The sequence below is a fragment of the Suricata suricatta genome, chromosome 1 (assembly GCF_006229205.1).
Source record: "Suricata suricatta isolate VVHF042 chromosome 1, meerkat_22Aug2017_6uvM2_HiC, whole genome shotgun sequence".
Lineage (NCBI taxonomy): Eukaryota > Metazoa > Chordata > Mammalia > Carnivora > Herpestidae > Suricata > Suricata suricatta.
In genome coordinates, this window is record NC_043700.1 from 162,813,154 (window position 1) to 162,833,056 (window position 19,903).

Below are 19,903 nucleotides of genomic sequence, written 5' to 3' on the forward strand. Positions count from 1 at the left end.
ATTGGCTGCTTTAGCCTGGTCGCGTCGCGCTCTGATGACGCCATACGCAGGGCCCTTTACGGGCTACAAGAACGTGATGACGAAAGACGCTCCCTCTTTGCCGCATCTACTGCGAGGTGAGGATGTAACAGAATTTTGTGGGTTTGGGCAATCTGAAGCCATCGGCTCTAGGAAAGCCAGGGGCGCGGATCTGCCGCTCGAAGCCTCTATGCTGGTTGTTTCCCCGCGCAACGAGCGCCATATGGATCTGGCGGCACTGGGATTCGAGCCCTGTACTGGACTCACAGGCCTACCCCCGCCCCTCAGCCTTGCCGGGATGGCGCCGCCTTAACAGGGCTCCTAGGGTTGCGCTGAGCGGGAATTCATCCCCTATACTCGTAATGCCCGCTTGGGAGCTGCTCTTTCCTGGCCAGGACGCAGCTGTGGGCTGCTCTCCTGGTTAGTCCTCCTGTGTCCCGGGGGTTCTGCTTGCCGGTCTCAGGTATGCGTGGAACCCCGCGCAGGGTAGTTTGATCGCAAACAGGCCCTGCACCGACCTCACAACCAATCCCAGGTGTTTGTGTTTCAGAATGAAGACCATTCTCAGCAATCAAACAGTCGACATTCCGGAAAATGGTAGGAGACAGGATGTTTGTACTTTTCTTAACGTCTTTTACTGCCTGCCTTGTATCTTGTTCGGAGGACTCACAAACATGTTCTCTTCGTAGTCGACATCACTCTCAAGGGACGTACTGTTATTGTGAAGGGACCCAGAGGAACCCTGCGAAGGGACTTCAATCACATCAATGTAGAACTCAGTCTTCTTGGAAAGAAAAAGAAGAGGGTGAGACTTTTTTTTTTTTTTTTTGCTTTCCGCATCAGTTTCTTGTTTGGAAGGTAGTGATTTAATAGTACCGGATTTGGTTGCTCTTAATTGCTCTTAAGAGTTACAGAATTGAGGGGCGCCTGAGTGGCTCAGTCGGTTAAGCATACGACTTCGCTTCGGGTTATGATCTCGCAGTTCGTGGGTTCGAGCCCCGCGTCACGCTGACAGCTCAGAGCCTGGAGCCTGACTTAAGATTCTGTGCCTCCCTTTCTCTGTGACCCTCCCCTGCTCATGCGCGCACTCTCTTTCTCCCCCTCCCTCTCTCTCTCTGTCTCAAAAATAAATAAGAAACATAAAAAAAATGAAAAGAAATACAGAATTGAAGTTAAATGTCGTAGCTTAAAATTTGGTGTCCAAAAGTGTAGCTAGTTAGTACTGCTTTAGCGAAGTTGGGAAAGGAAATTCTGACATCTTAGGAGACAGGCAGCTCTTGTGAGCCTGGTGTTTTAGTTTTCTAGGAGTGAAGTATGAGCAAGTTAATCAGTATTTATGTGATATAGAGTGGCAAAAATGTTAATTATTAGGGCTTTCTATGTGGGTGCTTTAATTAGGACTAATTCTAGAATCTAATTTTGTGAACAAATGAATTTTATGACTTATTACTGGAAAAATCTCTTATTAAAGTTTTTGTTGTATTACAGCTCCGAGTTGACAAGTGGTGGGGAAATCGGAAGGAACTGGCCACTGTCCGTACTATCTGTAGTCATGTACAGAACATGATCAAGGGTGTTACACTGGTGAGTAGATCGATCAGACTGCTTTGTTTTGGAAGGGAAGTTTCTCACCTGTGCTGTATGCATGCGACATAAATGCTACAGAACATATGTGTGTAATTTGTTAATATATTTGGGGAAAGGTAATATTGGCGATTTTTATAAAATCTTTATTTTGAGAGAGCAAGTGTGCGAGTAGGGAGGGGAAAGAGGAAGAATCCAAAGCAGGTTCCATACAGTAAGCCCAGAGGCTCTATCCCACGAACTGGAAGATCATGACCTGAGCTGAAATCAAGAGTCAGATGCTCATTGACTGAGGCACCCAGGCACCCCAGCTTGGCAGTTTTTTGTTTTTTAATTTTTTTTTTTACATTTATTATTGAGAGAGGTGGGGGAGGGGCAGGGAGAGAAGGAGACACGGAATCCGAAGACAGGCTCCAGGCTCTAAGCAAGCTATCAGCACAACCTGACGCAGGGCAAATCCACGAACCGTGAAATTATGACCTGAGCTGAATTCAGACGCTCAACCAACTGAGCCACTCAGGCATCCCCAGCTTGACAGTTTGTAATCGGCATCCGCAGGTCTTTAGGCTTAAGTGATAAATATGGGTAAAGACCAGATGGTCTTTTTTTTGTTTTTATTTATTTTTGAGGGAGAGAGAGAGAGAGAGAGAGAGAGACAGACAGACAGCATGAGCAGGGGAGGGTCAAAGAGAGGGAGAAACACAGGATCTGAAGCAGGCTCCAGGCTCTGAGCTAGCTGTCAGCCCAGAGCCCGACGGGGCTCAAGCCCACAAACTGTGAGATCATGACCTGAGCTGAAGCCGGATACTTAACAGACTGAGCCTCCCAGGCGCCCCCAGACCAGATGGTCTTAAGAGTAGGTTGATGGTGGGGCACCTGGGTGGCTCAGTTGAGCATCGGGCTTTGGCTCAGGTCATGATCTTGCTGTTAGTGGGTTCGAGCCCTGCGTCAGGCTCTGTGCTAACAGCTAGCTCAGAGCCTGGAGCCTGTCTTCGGATTCTGTGTCTCCCTCTCTCTCTGGCCCTCCCCTGCTCACGCTGTCGCTGTCTGTCTCTCTCAAAAATAAATAAAACATTTTAAAAAAGGTTGATGGTGTATCTTCAGGTTGTATTTATGTATATATAGGAAATGTAACATGTAAGTTATACTTTGATTTCTTGGTGGTATGCTCTTATCACCAGGATTCCCTGAGGGGATAGAAAAAGGTGGATCTAATTTCTGAGTTCCCTGTCTACTTCCCTACAAGTATATTTGATATCATTGTTCTCTTACCCACTCCCTCTTCCCAGCTTTTAAGATAAGGTTCATGTCTTTGTTGAAATGCTTTTCTCTGCATTAAAACTCAGCCCTTTTAGGTGGCACCCTGTCCTTCAACTCCATTACACGCCTTACTGGGTCATGTGTCCCCTCTTTGCCCTCGGTACCAAGCTAAGTTACCCTGAAGGCCTTGTCTAATACTTGTCATCTGGCATACCCTATTAACCCAGTAAATGTTAATCTAATGCCTAAGATGAAGGAGTTTGGGGTTCTTAATTTTAATAAAAAAGCCGGCATTGTTTACTGTGGGTATAGGAAGTAGTAAAATAATGGCTTCCTTAAAGAATTTTACAGTTCATTGAAGGAAGAAACATGTTACGTATACAGTTTGTAAGGCTTTGGTACAGGTAAGTGTTAGAAAATCTTGACAATGAGTGCTATGGGAGGATTGTTGCATTTTAAAATTTTGGTTGTGATGTAAGCATCCTACAAAATTTAAAAACTGGATTTCTTATCTTTCAAATTGTTCAGCTTTGCTAATAGTTTATTTACCTAACATAGGGCTTCCGGTACAAGATGAGGTCTGTGTATGCTCACTTCCCCATCAACGTTGTTATTCAGGAGAATGGCTCTCTTGTTGAAATCCGAAATTTCTTGGGTGAGAAATACATACGCAGGGTTCGGATGAGGCCAGGTATGTGCACTCTTTAAATATGGTTCAGAAATGTTTCCTTGTGAAATGAAATAAATCCAGAATTTTTTTTCCAGAATTGTCCGTTTTGATTATGCTTGTAATAACTCTTGGTGTTAAGGCTTTATATCATACTCCTACTGATTGTGATTCCTAAAGGCTTATGCATTAGAGTAGTTTCAGGGTGTGGTAGCTGTGTTTAATTGTCTTTGCAAACTGGAATCTTTAAAAAGAATGTTTGAATAATGGTTAATAACATACACTGTCTAGGTTCAAATCTCATTATCAGCCTTAGGCAAATTACCCACCTCTGTGCAGCTCATTTTACTCATTTGTAAAATTGGGAATATCTCATGGCTAAATGAGTTAAAATTGAAATGCACTTGAAACATTTTGGCTTGATATAAAGAGAAGCATTAAAAACATTTCTTTAGAGATTTGAAATTTCTTATTTTTAAAGATTTTAAGGTAATCTCCACACCCAGTGTGGGGCACAAACCCACAGCCCCAAGATCTAGAGTCACATACATCACTGACTGAGGCAGCCAGGTGCCATCCTGATGTTAGAAAATTTTAGTGCTCTCTTGATGCTTCTTGATTTCATTGGGGTAGGAAGAATGGATTCTAATACCAGTTTAAGGGGTCTACAAAAATATTATATGGTCAACACATTTAATGGGAATTGTTAGGTAAAAAATAAGCTTGGCAATATCAAATATATACAATTAAGACTTGATAACAAAGCTTTGCAAGCTAAATTTGCACTAGGTGCATACCATTTTCTCCTACTCCTTGAATGAATCACTGAAAATCCAACTACCTTAGAACAGGTTCATTCAAGCAGGAACACGAACAAGGTAATTTATTTGCCGAGATAAGTCAGGTCCTGTAAAATCAGAATCTCGAAGTTTCCTTTGATGTTTGGAATTTTTAATGGAATAAATTGCTAGTTTAAATATTTTAAAGATTTTATTTTATGTTGACAGTATGAATGCCTTCTCCCCTTCCAGGTGTTGCTTGTTCTGTATCTCAAGCCCAGAAAGATGAGTTAATTCTTGAAGGAAATGATATTGAACTTGTATCAAACTCAGGTTTGTATGTTTGCTATGCCTAATTATGGCCTACAGAGAGATTTGGTTTAAATATTGTAGTTGAATACGTGATACTCTGTTCAGTGGGTGAGCTTTTTCATTTGTAGAAGTTAAATAAAAAGCTATCTCAAAGATATTTGAGATAAAAATAGGTTTAAGTATCACATATGATAAAATATTTAAGATGGGTTTGGCTGGTGATGTAACTGCCTTTTTCTTACTGCTAATAGCTGCTTTGATTCAGCAAGCCACGACAGTTAAAAACAAGGACATCAGGAAGTTTTTGGATGGTATCTATGTTTCTGAAAAAGGAACAGTTCAGCAGGCTGATGAATAAGATCTACGGTAGGTTCTTGTGTCTAAGTTTCCTTACTCTGTTTTAGAGGTCTTAATACTAGAGTCTGGAACTGGAATTGTAATGAGAGACAAATTTACTGGAACATGTGAATTTGGCAGAGTAAGAATTTAACGTACATTTTTACTATGAACTAGTAAGTCATAATTTAAATTACTTAAGAGTACAACTTGTTTGGGCAGAGGTATTGATGATAATTGACAGATCTTTTCATTTCTTTTTACAGTTGTCCAGCTACAGAAACAGCAAGATGCCGGATGATACTTGTGATATTTTAAAGAAGCAATATGCAATAAAAGCTGTATGGATTTGGGGCTTTTTCTTTTCCTTTTTTTTTTAAAATTTTTGATGTTTATTTTTTATTCTTGTAAGAGAGTATGTGAGTAGGGGCTCACTATCTTTAATAGTCTATAAGTTGACACATTATATAAATATGTCACTTCCTCAATCACTATTGCCTGGGAGGAATTTTAGAAATTAAAGTTACATGCTAAAATGTTATACAGAAAATTTCTTTTTTGAGGGAGAGAGATGGAGTACAAGTAGGGGAGGAGCAGAGAGAGGGAGACCCAGAATCTGAAGCAGGTTCCCGGCTCTGAGCTGTCAGCACAGAGGTTGTTGATGCAGGGCTCAAACTCAAAAGCTGTGAGATCATGATCAACTTAACCAATAAGCCGCCCAGGACCCCCTATTTGGGGCTTTTTCTTAAACCAATAATCCTTTACTACTATTTGACATTAAACCATTCAGAAGTAAATGTGTGCTAAGAACAATTAACCAGGACAAGAACAGGAATTTTTCTCTAGTAATACTTCATGGGAGAATTGGCTTGAATTTGGTTTATTTGAAGGAATATAGAGGGTATTTCACGCAAGAGAAATACGGTACCAGTGATAGGCAATACCAGTTGACTTCATCATTGGACATAGAACTTTTGGGGGAGGTCCTGAAGGTATCTAATTTTGCAGAGTCATAAATTTGAATATTGTGAGGTAAATGTGCTTGAGTCATTGATCTGTACCAGTAGCTTTTATGTGAAAAAGCAGCTAAAGAATGGAACAAAGTGATAAGCCTTAGTAAGCTTTGTGTTCATGATAAATATGGTGGTTGTCTCCAAGATCCTCTCTCTCAACTCTACCCTACCTCAGCCATTTACTCCCATATGCTAGTCCTTGGTATTTTTAGAAACTGATAACCCTTCCATAATCTAATCTGTGTCACACTTTAAATATGTTACTATACTAGACTGTCTTTAACTTAGCAGGGTTGCCCCCAGCCTCTTCCTACCGTCTTCCCCATCTCATTCTTAGAAACTCCAACCTTCTGATTTCTCGGGCAAAATAACACCATTAAATCCATTAGAAAAGTGTATACTCTGCCTTTAGTAAGGTATGTTCAAGGACTTAGAATAAGAGGGGGTGCCTGGTAAAGAAATTAAGAAAAAGCAACCTTTTGTAATGTATGGATCTTAGATCTTAAACATTTTTCTGTTTATTTTGAAAGTGAGCACAAGCAGGGGAGTGGCAGGGAGGGAGATACAATCCTATAGAATTTTTGTTTTGGGTTTGTTTTTTTTTTTTTGCGTATTACTGCTATTAGACTTTTTTTTTTCCATATTATCGTAGAGAGACAATCCTAAGCAGCCTCCAGGCTCTGCTGTCCACACAGAGCCTGACGCGGGGCTTAAATTTACAAACCATGAATTAGATTGTGAGCTGCCTAAGTTGGACACTCAGCCAACTGAGCCACTTAAGCCCCCCACTGAAATCTTGATTTTAAATGAACCAACTGGATTTTTATTGTAAGTAGTGGATCTTTAGTTTAGTGATAAGTTTTAAAGAAATAACAGTGGGATGATCAACTATTTGATAGTTGCTTGAAATTTGCTTTGAAATATTTAAAGTGGGGTTGGGATTCTAAGTGTAACAATGCCTATAAATTGATGGTGAAACTGAACAATGGGGATTTGTTGCATCTACTTCTATAAAGTTTTGAAATTTTTTATAATGTAGGAAATAAAACTACATTTTTGGGGGCTTAGTATAATAGCCTTTTAACTGGTTAGCTTTGCTCCTCTCATCTTTCAGCAGTAACCAGAATGCTTTGTTCAAACTCCACGTCCTATTAACCTTTCTAATACACTGGCCAAACTGACCTTCCTATTCCTCAATACCACTGTCTTTCCCCGTGGAAGTTCTTTTCCCTTTGGAGTGGCAACTTAACCTTCAAGTCTATATAGTCAAAGCATTTTCAGGGCACCTGGGTGGCTCTGTCACGTCTGACCTTGGGTCAGATCGCGATCTGGTTTGTGAGTTTGAGCCCCACGTTGGGCTCTGTGCTGACAGCTCAGAACCTGGAGCTTTCAGAATTCTTTGTCTCTTTTTCTCTGTCTCTGCCTTCCTCCCTTCACACTGTTTCAAAAATAAACATTAAAAAAATGTTCTATAGTCCAGCGTTTTAAGCAAAGCCTGTCTTGATCTCCCTATTCTCACTCCTCATACCTGTCTTACACATACATACCTCTGCTTCATTTGTTTTTATTCATAGCATTTATAATGTAATCTATGTATCGATTGTACACTTTTTGTTTTTCCTGTTAGAATGTAACCTTTGTGAAGATGGATCTTTTCTCACTGGGATGTTCCAAATACCTGGAACAGTAATGGCTGGCACATTGCTATTTGCTAAGTAAATGGTATCTGGATTGCCAGGGATATTAAACATTACTGTTACAGACACAGTAACACCAGTGGGACTGGAAAACAGTGTTTTGAAAAGTATTGAGGATTTTAAAGCTTATTTTGAACTTTGAAGAACAAGTTCCCTAATGGCAATATTCTAGAAGGATAGAGGTGTTCATATTGAGAGTGTGTAGGCAGTGGTAGCAGCAATGGGGGTAAATGTAATTGCTCACAGAGTGAAGTGGATTGATAGGGGTGAGACTTAGGTTGGTTGTGGTAAAGGAAAGTCTAGTTCTCTCCCCAGGAAGACTACATGGTCCTCTGCGCCTACAATGGATAAAGGACTTGTGTGTTACTTTCCCAACTTTGAGGATTAGATATCCACATTCTATAATGAGAGAACATACTCTGAAGAAAGTTCTCCAGTATGCACACAGCTTGGAGGGATGGGCAGGGGCAGTGTTAGGCAGAACCCAGTAATACACCAGATCCATTCATATAACTATTGAGCAGACTTAGTTGGATATAAATAATCAGCGTAAACTGTTTATTTGGAATAAATTGCATTGAGAATTCATCAAGATGTACTGACCACCTTTTTACAGAGGATCTTTAAACAACATGGATATGTTGTAATATTTTCCAGATAAACCAGACTTAGTGAGAGAGGGTTATTACATTGTGTTACATTGAATACACAAAACTAGCATGCACAAAATAGAGCAAGTTAATTTGATTTTAAGATGATGCCCTCCCTTCCCCCAGCAAGTCTCAGGCTTAAATTTTGAAGATCTTGTCAAAAGCTATCAGCAGTTTCAAATGATAACTTGACAATTCTTAAATGAGTTTGGTATAAATCTGAAAAGTATAATTGATCATGATTTAGATTAAATATCTACCTAAGGATTCTTGAACGATGGTGGTTAAAGGCTTGTAAAATGACTCCTAGGTGTTAGGACTGTAAGCACAGGTTTAAGGACTTGACTATTGGAGCAGGGGGGAAGTTATGTATGGTGAGTTTGCAAATGGACATAAATTTTAAGCTGTAAAGACTTAAATGGTAGTGAAGGTTAACTATAAATACAAGATATCTTTTTAATGTTTGGGAGGGCCTGAGCAGGGTGGGAAAGGTAGAGAATCCCAAGCAGGCTCCCTACTGAGTGCACAGAACCCTAAGATCAATGGAGCCAAATAATCTCCAAGGTACTTTTGGATCAAAGAGCACAAAGTAGACCCCAGAAAGGCAAAACCTAAATTTAATTCTAAATGTTGTGTTAATCCTAATATGAATGTGCATTCCTTTTTCAAGATGATGGAGATTTAAAAGTTGATAAGTTCAACTAATACTTAGAATACTCACTGGAACTTTGGGGTCCGTGAATCTGTGACACAAAGGGGAAGCGGAACCAGCCAAGTGTTTTCTTTTAAATGACATTCTTTCCACATAGTGAACAATAGAACAACCAGTTATAATTGTGGATAGCCTTAGGCCCACTTGTTCTCAAAGAGGAAATAAAAAATCATTGGAAACATAAGCATAATCTAAAAATTGCCAAAGGTGGGAGAGTGGATGCTTTGGGGGCAAGGAGAATAAAATAAAATTTACTGTTTAAATTTGGCCAGCCAAAAGGCAAATTAATTTCCCATCACTTTTGCATTTATTTGACCAATCGTCTTCTCTCACTATAGTGTCTTTGAAACACTGCTATTCATTATCAATTAGGACCTCATTTCCATGTAAAATTTGGCTTCTGATCTAGGTGGACCTGGAAAACAATCACAATTGCCTAAATTTAGGGTAGTTTTCTACCAAGGCTTTTTGAACAAAAAAAGCTTTCCTTTGACTCCGTTGATTCCTGGAGAGTGGTGTTGATTCGGTGACACAGTGATTAGCTACTATGTGTAGTGGGTGGCGATTTAAATGTTGACCAACCTAAAGGATGGGTATGAATGGGTTTACATTCCAGTTTAGAATACACAACAGATCTTAAGCATGGAGTTAAAGTCAAACTCCTAGTTCAGATTTAAGAATTTACTTAATCCCAGCCTAAAAAGGTACAATGAAAAATGTTTCAACTCATTCAAACCATCAACGTTATGTATCCAAAGAATCACAGTTGCAAGGTCAAAATACAGCTGCATTCTAAACCTCTTTGAGAGGTTCCCTTTGTTCACATGGTGTCCAAACTGGAGCTGAGGAGAGACCCAAGTCTTACAGACTAATAGAGTCCTTTGATGACTTGATAACAAAACTTGACATCTTTTTTAGAATGTTTAGCTTTCCCAAGTACGTAAGATCTTGTTTTTCACCTCACAATCAAGCGAGGAAGGATGCTGTCAATTTGTCTAAAGGAGTTTGCAGTACTGCAGGCAAGTGAGTCTAGCTCTCCTTAATCTTAGTCCTATGACCTTTCCATGAGATGAGTTATGGAAAATAAGTGTTTTTAAAAAACTGGATCTGACAAGAGACCCAACAAAATTTTGTATCTTGTGAATGATAACTTTTATTTCTATTGAGAAAAACTAGGATCAATGGACTTGAGTATAGGCTGTAACTGATGATAAATGAGCATTACTTATCCTACTGTGTGTTTTCTAAAGGGGAAAAGCACTTCCTTAGAAGTGACAGAAGAGTCACTGACTATCCAGTGTTAAGAGTTTTAAAAGTTCTGCTGTGGAGTCTAACCAAAGTTGTACTTTTTTCAAAATAATTTGTTAAATGTACCTACTGGTATTTAGAGAAGAATGATAGAAAACAGCTTATTCAGCTTCATGGAGCAGTGTATCAGATAATCCTCCTAGCTTACTGTCTGGGTAAAGCCTTTACCTTCATATCCAAAAACCAAATTCAGTGATGTCAACACCTAAGGGAAAATTCCTTTGACCCACACAACAGAGACCTCGATTGTCATCACTTGGTTACCACCAGTGTCTCAAATAGTCTTTCTACAATATAGGTATTTCTTCTATAAGTTACCAGTATACAGAACCGGAGTGAATTTTTAGACTTTCTATCATGCAGACAGAAGTAGGATCAGTTTCACTTAGAACTCTCTGTGTCCTTACTTTAATGGTATGTGTTGTAAGTTCCTTGCTTTCCAAATTTTTCTTCTCTTTCGCTTGTGAAAAATGGTAATTGATAAAAGTAGAACCAGGGTGGAGAAGAAGCAACAACCAAAGAAAATGAGTGGTTTCTTTTGCACAAGAAATAAGCAGACAATGCACTCCGTGTTTCTTGGAGTCTGACTGCATCTAGGACTAGTGTTCTCAGAAGGGAAGCCTCTGTTGTTGATCAGTTTGTTGTAAAGTTGAACTGAGGACTTAGCTTTGAATTCAGATGTGAAGAATCCAAATCTGGGTTTAGATTTTTCTTCAGTCAGTTTGAATGCATAATAGCCTTTGATTTTGACTTTATCAATCAGGTGTGCTGAAAAATATCAGAAATGAACATTAATCACAAATGGACTATAAAATTCGAGTATGAGTTTAGTTTCCACTGAAATAAGCTAAAGTTACACCCATAAAAAAAAAAAGTAGTGATTGTCATTAAAGGGTTTTTTGACATTCTGTCATGATTGGTAAATGTGAAAATATGTGTGATTAACTTTTTAAAAATTAACTTTGATCCATAATACAAAAACTCCTGGGGGGGGCATAAAAGCACATTTATGAATTGGAGCTATGAAGGTGGAAAAGGACTTACTGATCCTGTGTTCACTTGATCACATGCAGAAAAATCTTACCTTTTTGGGTGATTTCAGACATCAAATGTGCCCTTGGTGCTGCCCAATGACCATACTTGGTTTTCCCCTAGTCAATTGTTTGGCTGTTTCACACCTCTCCCTCCTCAAACATACAGCACCTCTGTCATCCTTGCTTTGAAAAGATGGCCTTCCTTCCTATTTCACTGAAAAACATACTCAGAGGAGAATTCTTCAAACCCCCACAACCATATCCACCTACTATCATACTTCTGTTGCTGTGGATGTCCTGTCCATGCTCCTGGAAAAGGCTGACTCTTACTAACTTTATTCCCTCCTATTTACTCAAGGACATCTCCCCATCTGTTCTCTTCTCTCACATATTTCCCCTCACTGTTGGTTCATTTCCATATAAACATGCTATAATTTCAAGTATCTAAAGCAAAAACACCCTTGATTGCACACCCTCTAGTGAAAAGTGCTGGCTCCTACTCGCTCCTTCACTGGTTTCTCTTCTCTCTGACCGCTGAATGTTGAAGTGTCCCAGGGCTCAGTCCTCTGTGCTTGCTCTCTTGGTGATACCATCCAGCCTTATTGTTTCTAAATACCATTCTGGCTCTGAACTCCCAAATTTGCATCACAGCTCCAGACCTGATCCTGAGACTCCAACTAGCTTATTTGACATCTCTAATTAGGTGTCTAATAGACATCTCAAACTTTAACCTGTGCAACACCAAACAACTCCTCTCCAAAAACCTGTCATCCGCCTCCCTGACCTGGTAAATGACCACTCACCCTTTAATAGCTCAAACCAAAACAGATTGCATTCTACACTCCTCACATCCCCCATCCAAGCCTCTTGACTTTACCTTCAAAATAAATCCAGAACCTAGTCACTGCTCACCATCTCTACTCTGTAACCTAATCCAATCCCCCATTATTCCTTATTTAGACTCCAACACTCCCTGATTCTGTTGTTGCTCCTTGACAGTGCATTCACTGTAAAAAAGAGTAGCCAGAGTGATTCTTTTAAGAGTGTGACTTAGATCATGTCCCCCTTCTGTTTAAAACCTTAAATAGCCTGTCTATCTCAGAGCAAGAGGCACAGTTCTTAATGGTTTACTAAGCCCTGACATGCCTTTTTTACTTCCTTGACTTCATCTTTGATTGCTTTACCCCCTTGCTCATTCTTCAACCACTTTGACCTTCCTGAACCTCAAACGGGCCAGGCATGCTTCCACATTGGGATTTTTGCATTTGCTGTTCTCTCTCACTTCGCAGATAACTGCACAGGTTTGCTGCCTTGTTGCTGCAGGTCTTTGAAGACTTCCCTAACCATGCTTTAGAACTGTAATCACTCCTAAACCCCACTCCCGGGCACCCTCTTCCCTGTTGTGTTTTCTCGATGGAACTTGTTGCCTCTGACTATCTTATCTGTTAACTCTCATCCCACAAAAATATAGGCGTCATAAGGTCAGTAATCTTTATTTTGTTGAGTAGTAATATAGTGCCTAGAGCAGTTTCTGCCCACATTAGGTGCTCAGTAAATGTATTTCTGGGATCTTTCTGCTGCTTCAACAAATCTATTGTGAATATTTAAAATAATAAAAAATGATAGTAGCCAATGCTGGGAAGAGTATGCGAGATAAATGCTCTCAAACACTGCTGTTCGGTCCCATCAAAATAGATAAAATTGAGGAATTTTTTATAGTATTAAAAAAATAGCTTACTAGGGGAGGGGGGATAGAAACTGTTCTTTGTAAGATTTGACCCAATAATTCCACAGTGGGCAGTCTTTAGGGAGATAATGAGGAATGAAGATTTGTAATCAAAGATACCTACTTTTTAGTATTTAAAAAAAATAGGGGTGCCCGGGTGGCTGTCTGCTGAGCTGCTCAAATCATGATCTCAAGGTGGTGGGATGGAGGCCTCCCCACCCCCCACCTTGGGCTCTGAGCTGACTGTGAAACCTGCTTAAGATTCTCTCTCTGTCCCTCCCTGCGGGTACACTCCTTCGAAAAAAACAAAAACAAAAAGACAAAACCCACATAACAGAGGAATGTGAAGGTATGTCCATGATGGGATATTAAGCAACCATTAAAATAGTACTAAGGCAATATTAGTGACATGGAACACTTACAATGTGATATTAAGAAAAAAGATGGATACAAAACTTGTACTAAAAATGTCTAGCACACACGGATGCTGGAAGTAAATACTGCAAAATACCAACAGCGCTTGTTTGGGGGAGTGAGATTTCAGTTGATTTTCTTTCTTTATATGATTTTTTGAAAATGTTTATTTTTGAGAGAGCATGCAAGGAGGGGAGGAGCAGAGAGGGGGTAGGGGGTACAGAGGATCGGAAGTGGGCTCTGTGCCCACAGCAGCGAGCTGCATGTGACGTTTGAACTCACCAAGCCTAAGATCATGACCCGAGGGGAAGTCAAACGCTTAACCGACTGAGCCACCCAAGTGTTTTGTTAAAAACAAAAAATCAAGGGCGCCTGGGTGGCTCAGTCGGCTGAGCATCCGACTTCGGCTCAGGTTATGATCTCACAGTTTGTGGGTTCAAGCTCCATGTCGGGCTCTGTGCTGACAGCTCTGAGCCTGGAGCCTGTCTTTGGATTCTGTGTCTCCCCCTCTCTCTGCCCTTCCCCCGTTCACTCTCTGTCTCTCTCTCTCTCTCAAAATAAAATAGACATAAAAAAATATTAAAAACAAAAAAACTTCTATACTTGCTAAATTTTCCCTAATGAGCTGGCTCTGTCATTAATGCGCCTTCTCCCCTCGTTTTTTTCGTTCACATTAGCTGGTTATGTCATATTTCACTGTATCTGCTATAGCCCGCACCTCACCTTTCAAAGCCTCCTGAATGTATTTCTCTAAGTAGTATTTTCGGAGCTCATCGTTCTCCGGAGACTGGTCATCGATGCCATTGGCCGTGATGTAAACATCCACGTCTCCGTAGTTCTTCTGGATCCACTTCAGCACCTTGCGCTGCCCCCGGGGCGTGACGGCCAGGCGGCTGGGGGAGCTCAGGCCGGTGATGTCCTGCAGAAACTGGACGTCCCGGTCGGCGGCGTAGCGGCTGCCGTTCTGGCGCGCGTGCATCACGAACCAGGTGGTGAAGTGGTTCAGCGCGTAGAAGTCCGCCGCGCCCCTGACCAGCCGCCTCTCCTCCTCCGTGAACCGAGGCAACGCGGAGCGCGAGAGCCCCTGCCTGTTCTTGACGGCGATGTACTCCCTCATGGCCGACGGGTAGTCCCCGGTCTTGAAGAGGGGTTCTGCGAACCAGGCGATTTCGAACTGCAGGAAGCGCTCGGCGGCCTGCAGGTGCGAGTCCACGTAGGGGTTGGCGGGCTCCGCCCAATCCGAGTGCAGAGACAGCGACACGGCCCCGTGCTGCACCGCCCTGTACCGCCTGTCGTAGAGGTGCCAGACCAGGGCGTGGGCAATCAGCAGGTTGTGGGCTGCCCGGTAAGTGTCGTTACTAGTGTGGCTGTAGACGTCGCTCAGCCTGTTGGGCTCATTGATGGTGATCCAGAGCTTCACCAGGTCCCCCAGCTCCTGGAAGCACAGCCCAGCGTAGTCCTGGAAGGCCTGGACTGTGGATGCGTTCAGCCATCCCCCGCTGTGCAGCAGGGCTGTGGGGAGACCCAGGTGGGCGTGGGTCGGATAGTACAGCGTGACCATTGGGGAGATGTTGAGCTTCAGCCCCTCACTGACCACACACCTGTAGTACCTCAGAGCTTGTCGGTTAACCACGGACAGGTTGCCAGTGGGAAGGATCGAGGGCCAGTCCAGAGCAAACCTGTAGTGAGTGACCTTCATTCTTGCCAACATCTCAAGTTGTCTTTTGATGCTGACAAAATCTGTGCATTGAGCTGGCCGTGTTTTCAGCCTCACCCCTTCCACTCGGTGCAACAGTCTGTTGCCCGTCACATTCCACACGTACAGGTGAGGGTCGCTGAACTGTGGGGAGGAAGCCACCGCCTTGGGCTGTGAAAAACAAACACGATCAAGTAAGGCACATCCTGGCAGACAGGCTCTTAGCATACATCGTGTAAGATGTATAAGGTGTCTTATTTTGCCTCTCACTGACAACAGAGAAGATAAATGAAGCAGGTAGCCTCTTCATAACGATCTGCATGTTCTTCTAGTTCTGGTGATGTCATAGAAGAGGATGACTGGATGGATCATCCTCTCTTCTAGCTCTTGAAATCCCCAGGAGACCAGAAAACAGGGAAGGAACCACACCCAGAGCTTGGCTTGGAAGACAAGCTGTGTTTCAGAAGACATTGAGAAACTGTTTTCTAGTTTGTCCTAAAAACTCAAGTTCTCCAGTGGGGTCTCACATGATACTGTTCAAATGCATCAGGAAATTTGGGTTGGTACCTTCAAATAAAGGAAATCATGAGAGATGGACTTTCCAAGCCCTGCTGTAAATTGATGGCAAAATTAAAATTCCAGTTGTAGAGGATTTCACTGAGATCAGCACTTGGAGTCAAAGGTGGCTGGTAGACCCAAGGTTGACCTCTTTTAGTTCCTAAAAGAGGCCAGTGGGATGGCATAGGGAATGGCCCTTGCATTTGCTGAATGCAACTTTCTAGCACCCAAGTGTATCACATATGCATCATTATGTTGTCCCCACCCACTTGTCTGTGAGAACACGGCATTTATTCATCCACCCTCCTTATGCAAGACACTTGGATTATGACTGGGAAAAACAGTAAAATATCCCCCAGAAACTCCCAAGTTGACCCTTGGATCTGATGGTTTGTCATATCCTGCCCCTCCACCAAGGAGATAGTCCTGGACGCCTGTCTTCATTCTCCCCCGCTGAAACTCAGGCTTGGCAACTCTGTATAGTGACAGAGCAATCGCCCCCACCTCACAGGTGTGCCGCAACGAGTCAATGACTCTGACAAAGCACTCTGTCAACTCGAAAGCAATCTACAAACATACGGTAGTCATGACTTGGGTTTAGTTTTCCATGGTTGCAATAATTGCCCTCTAGACCCTTGAGTCTAGATTAAAAATGAAAAGGGTTTAAGAAAAACATCTCCAAATTCAGAATTAATAAGAGAAAATAAAAGTTCTGTATTTGTTTTAAAGTGCTTTTTCTTCCTATAGCTGAAATTAAATATACTCAGAAAAAAATGATAATTAACCTTTGGTAAATATTTTCCCTCTAATTGTTTTCTCGTGTGTCATCCTTCATAGTCTAATTACAAACCCATAACACTGCCCACTTACCATCTGCCAGCCAGTTATCTAGAACATTAAACTGAGAGAGCACTGATCCCGTGAGCACGAAGTTAAATGTGTATGTAATTATTTGAGTACAATCCTTCTACCTTAGCTTGACAGGCTCAGTGTTTTGAAACCTCAGACCATCTTAATATTGAAAAGGTGTTTACAAAGCGCAATTTTGCTCTGAAATAAGGCAAGAGCCAACGAAAATTGGTCTTTTAAAAATCTCCGGAAAGCATTAGTTTTAGCAAGTGGGTGTGATTAATCTGCTAAGAGATCTCATTAGACATCGTGAACCCTGATCTCAACCCTAGCTCTCAAGAGCTTGTTTCTAAAATTCTGTTCCCCTCTAAAAGGGTCCTTGGCTCCTTGGAGGAATGGCTTCTTCCAGTCTGGGGTGGGAAAAGAATGAGGTGATGCTGGTACATCTAATGCCAGAAAAATAAGAATGTGCTTAAAACTGAAAGGGAAATGTCAAAAAGACACAGGAGGAGTCTGAAGCAGTGCCATTGGCTATTTTGAGTGAGATATATTGAGCATCAAAAGGAAACAATGACAGTAATGAATTATAGTGCATTGAAGTTAAGAGAATTACCTAATATATGTTGAAGGAATAATATAATTAAAATTTTGCCATTTTGCAATCTACAAGGTAATAACTCAGGTAAAGTTTATGAATCAATATTAAGACCAGTAGTGACATGTTGTTGGGAAGCAGGATACGTATAGAGTCTCAAAGTGTCGTCAGCAGATTACTTCCTAATTACAAATGGAAAGGGTACCTTTCAATTATGAGATCTGGCAAATGCTACCTTAATCAAGAAATCTGGGGTTCTCAGCACGGATCCACTGCGCTGGTGAAATCTGTGAGCCCGAGCTTAAGCCTGGCGAACTTAAGCCCGTAATAAATGCCCTTTGCTTTTGCATGCGTGGAAAAAAAAAAAAAGAAATCTGGTAACTACTACTTCAAAACATTAACATCTTTCATAATGAGACAACGAGATCATGTGCTTCCTGATGTGATATATTGGGAAATAGACAACCTCATCAGTGTAGTATCTTTCCAGAAGTTTATTGAATCCAATAAAGAAACAATCAAAGAAATCTAGAATATGAGACATTCTACAATTAATTTGTCTGGACTCTTCACAAATGCCAATACCATGGACTTGGGGGAATTTTTCTGGATTAAAGGGGGCTAAAGATGAATGACATCCTTGTTTGTATTCTTGATCCAAAAAATTTTGTTCAAACCCAAAGGGACAGTTTTGGAACATTTAGGATAATTTGAATATGGAATATGATGATGTTGAATTAATATTAAATCTTATGGGCATGATAATATTATAATAATATAGGAGAATGTCCTTATTTTTAGGAGACCCCTTTGAATAGAAATATTTTGGGGTGAATTGTAACGATGTCTGCAACTTTTCACTGGTTTATAAAACATAAAGCAAATGTGGCAAAATGTTAACAATTGGCCAATCTCGGGGTGCCTGGGTGGCTCAGTTGGTTAAGCCTCCGACTTCAGCTCAGGTCAGATCTCACGTTCGTGGGTTCGAGCCCCGTGTCAGGCTCTGTGCCGACAGCTGGCTCAGAGCCTGGAGCCTGCTTCCGGTTCTGTGTCTCCTTCTCTCTCTGCCCCTCCCCCTCTCATGCTCTGTCTCTCTCTGTATCAAAAATAAATAAAACATTAAAAAAATTAAAAAAAAACCAAAACAATTGACCAATCTCAATGAAGAGATTGTACTAGTTTGAAAGTTTTCAGAACAAAATGTTGGAGGAGATGGGTGCCTTTGTGGCTCAGTCAGTTGAGCATCTGACTCGGTTTCACCTCTTGTCATGATCTCATGGGCTCATGGGTTCATGGGCTCTGGGCTGACAGTGTAGATCCTGTTTGGGATTTTCTTTTTGCCCCTCACATGCTCCTGTGCATTCTCTCTCTCTCTCTCTCTCTCTCTCTCTCTCTCTCTCTCTCTCTCAAAATAAATAAAGAAACTTAAAAAACTACATTGTAGGAGAAAAGAATGCTGAGAGGCAGGGGGAAAATAAGATAGGGATATTTGTAGGTAGACATACTAATATTTTTTAAATGGTACTTTCATTTTGTCAGTCTTCCTGTAGAGGACATTTAGGTTTTTTGGCATCTATTCATAATCCTCTGATTTTTTTAAAAAGCACTCTAATTTTCCTTGGCAAACAATTCATCCTCATTCTTAGTCCAAGTTCAGGGGAGGTTCATGCCTCACTGGGCTCCAGGTGTAAGCATGAAACCCAGACATGGTTGGTCCCAGAATTGCTTTCGCCTGACACAAGTGATTTGCTGTCTTTCCTAGGAGTAGGAGTCGGGTCTCCAGAGGGGATAGACATTCACAGTGTCAATCACAGGGGTACAGGTGGGTCTTCAGATGAAACAGAATCTTACAGGTTGTGTCATGTGCAGTCAAGAACTCCTGTTTCCCTGGGGTCTTTCTTTGTTGGATGTGGAATTATAAAAAACATAAACCCATTTTAAGTGGTAGGGAAAAGATGGCCTCTGCCGTGTGTAGGAGACAGGAATTGGGTAAGTAGTTGGCTCCACAGGGGACACAAGTTGAAGATGAGTCAGTTCTGTATTTCAGTTACTCAGTATCTTTACCCCTATATTATCTCTGAGCATTTACTAGGTCCTGTTTAAGTATCAGCAGGGGTTGAGATTCATGACCTGTGAACTTTGTTCACTCGTGGTTTGGGCCATTTTGTCTGGTCCCATCCCTTGTACATCTTGTTGTTTTTCCATGTGATTCTAGAATATAGGCCACAGTATGGTGCTGTGAGATCTTATAGTATGGTGTCATGAAACAGACAGATCTGCGTAACCTGAATGAGTTATGTAACCTCCCTAAGCCTCAATTTCCTTGCTTGCAAAATTAGTTCCTAAGATGCAACAGAGATAATATGCATGTATACAAGAGCTACATGGTTGGCACATAATAAGGGCTTAAAAAATAGTTGCTATTATTTTGAATAGAGCAAATATGGGGGCTTGAGAATTGCCTGCTGTAGTTCCGCCACTATTTGTGTTACCTTGGGGAAGTCACTTAGGTCTCAGTTATGAACTAAGGGGTCTCACTTTCCTAATCTGCACAATGAAGGGTTTGCAATATGAGGTTTCTAAGGTCTCATCTGGCTCTAAAAGTTGACCTTGCACTGAGAACTGGCCATGTGCCTAACACTGCCCTAGTGAGGCACCCAGCAGGCGGCAGAGCCTCGGATATCTCCACTCTTGT

The 19,903-nt window shown here is 41.4% G+C and overlaps 2 protein-coding genes across 2 annotated transcripts in view; one reads left to right on the forward strand and one right to left on the reverse strand.

Annotated features, from left to right (window-relative positions):
* The first annotated feature begins 70 nt into the window (after nucleotides 1–70).
* Nucleotides 71–5,314, forward strand: RPL9 (ribosomal protein L9). The gene is made up of 8 exons (XM_029947212.1): nucleotides 71–116; nucleotides 569–615; nucleotides 708–823; nucleotides 1,507–1,602; nucleotides 3,421–3,553; nucleotides 4,561–4,641; nucleotides 4,872–4,986; nucleotides 5,223–5,314. Exons 2-7 carry the CDS (start codon nucleotides 570–572, stop codon nucleotides 4,976–4,978), a joined length of 579 nt encoding a protein of 192 aa, XP_029803072.1. The 5' UTR covers nucleotides 71–116; nucleotide 569; the 3' UTR covers nucleotides 4,979–4,986; nucleotides 5,223–5,314.
* Nucleotides 5,315–8,196: 2,882 nt separating this feature from the next.
* The window catches only part of KLB (klotho beta), a 38,242-nt gene continuing 26,535 nt past the window's right edge, over nucleotides 8,197–19,903 (reverse strand). The window contains 2 exon segments of the mRNA XM_029947221.1: nucleotides 8,197–11,104; nucleotides 14,234–15,377. Of these exon segments, the coding sequence (XP_029803081.1) occupies nucleotides 10,740–11,104; nucleotides 14,234–15,377 (1,509 nt within the window). The 3' untranslated portion in view covers nucleotides 8,197–10,739.

Excerpts from the sequence above, each read along its gene's own strand:
- RPL9 (XM_029947212.1), top strand. The coding sequence starts at position 570 with ATGAAGACCATTCTCAGCAATCAAACAGTCGACATTCCGGAAAATG. Across the intron at positions 616-707 it reads AGTCGACATTCCGGAAAATG|TCGACATCACTCTCAAGGGA; the intron begins GTAGGAGACAGG and ends TTCTCTTCGTAG. Across the intron at positions 3,554-4,560 it reads CAGGGTTCGGATGAGGCCAG|GTGTTGCTTGTTCTGTATCT; the intron begins GTATGTGCACTC and ends CTCCCCTTCCAG.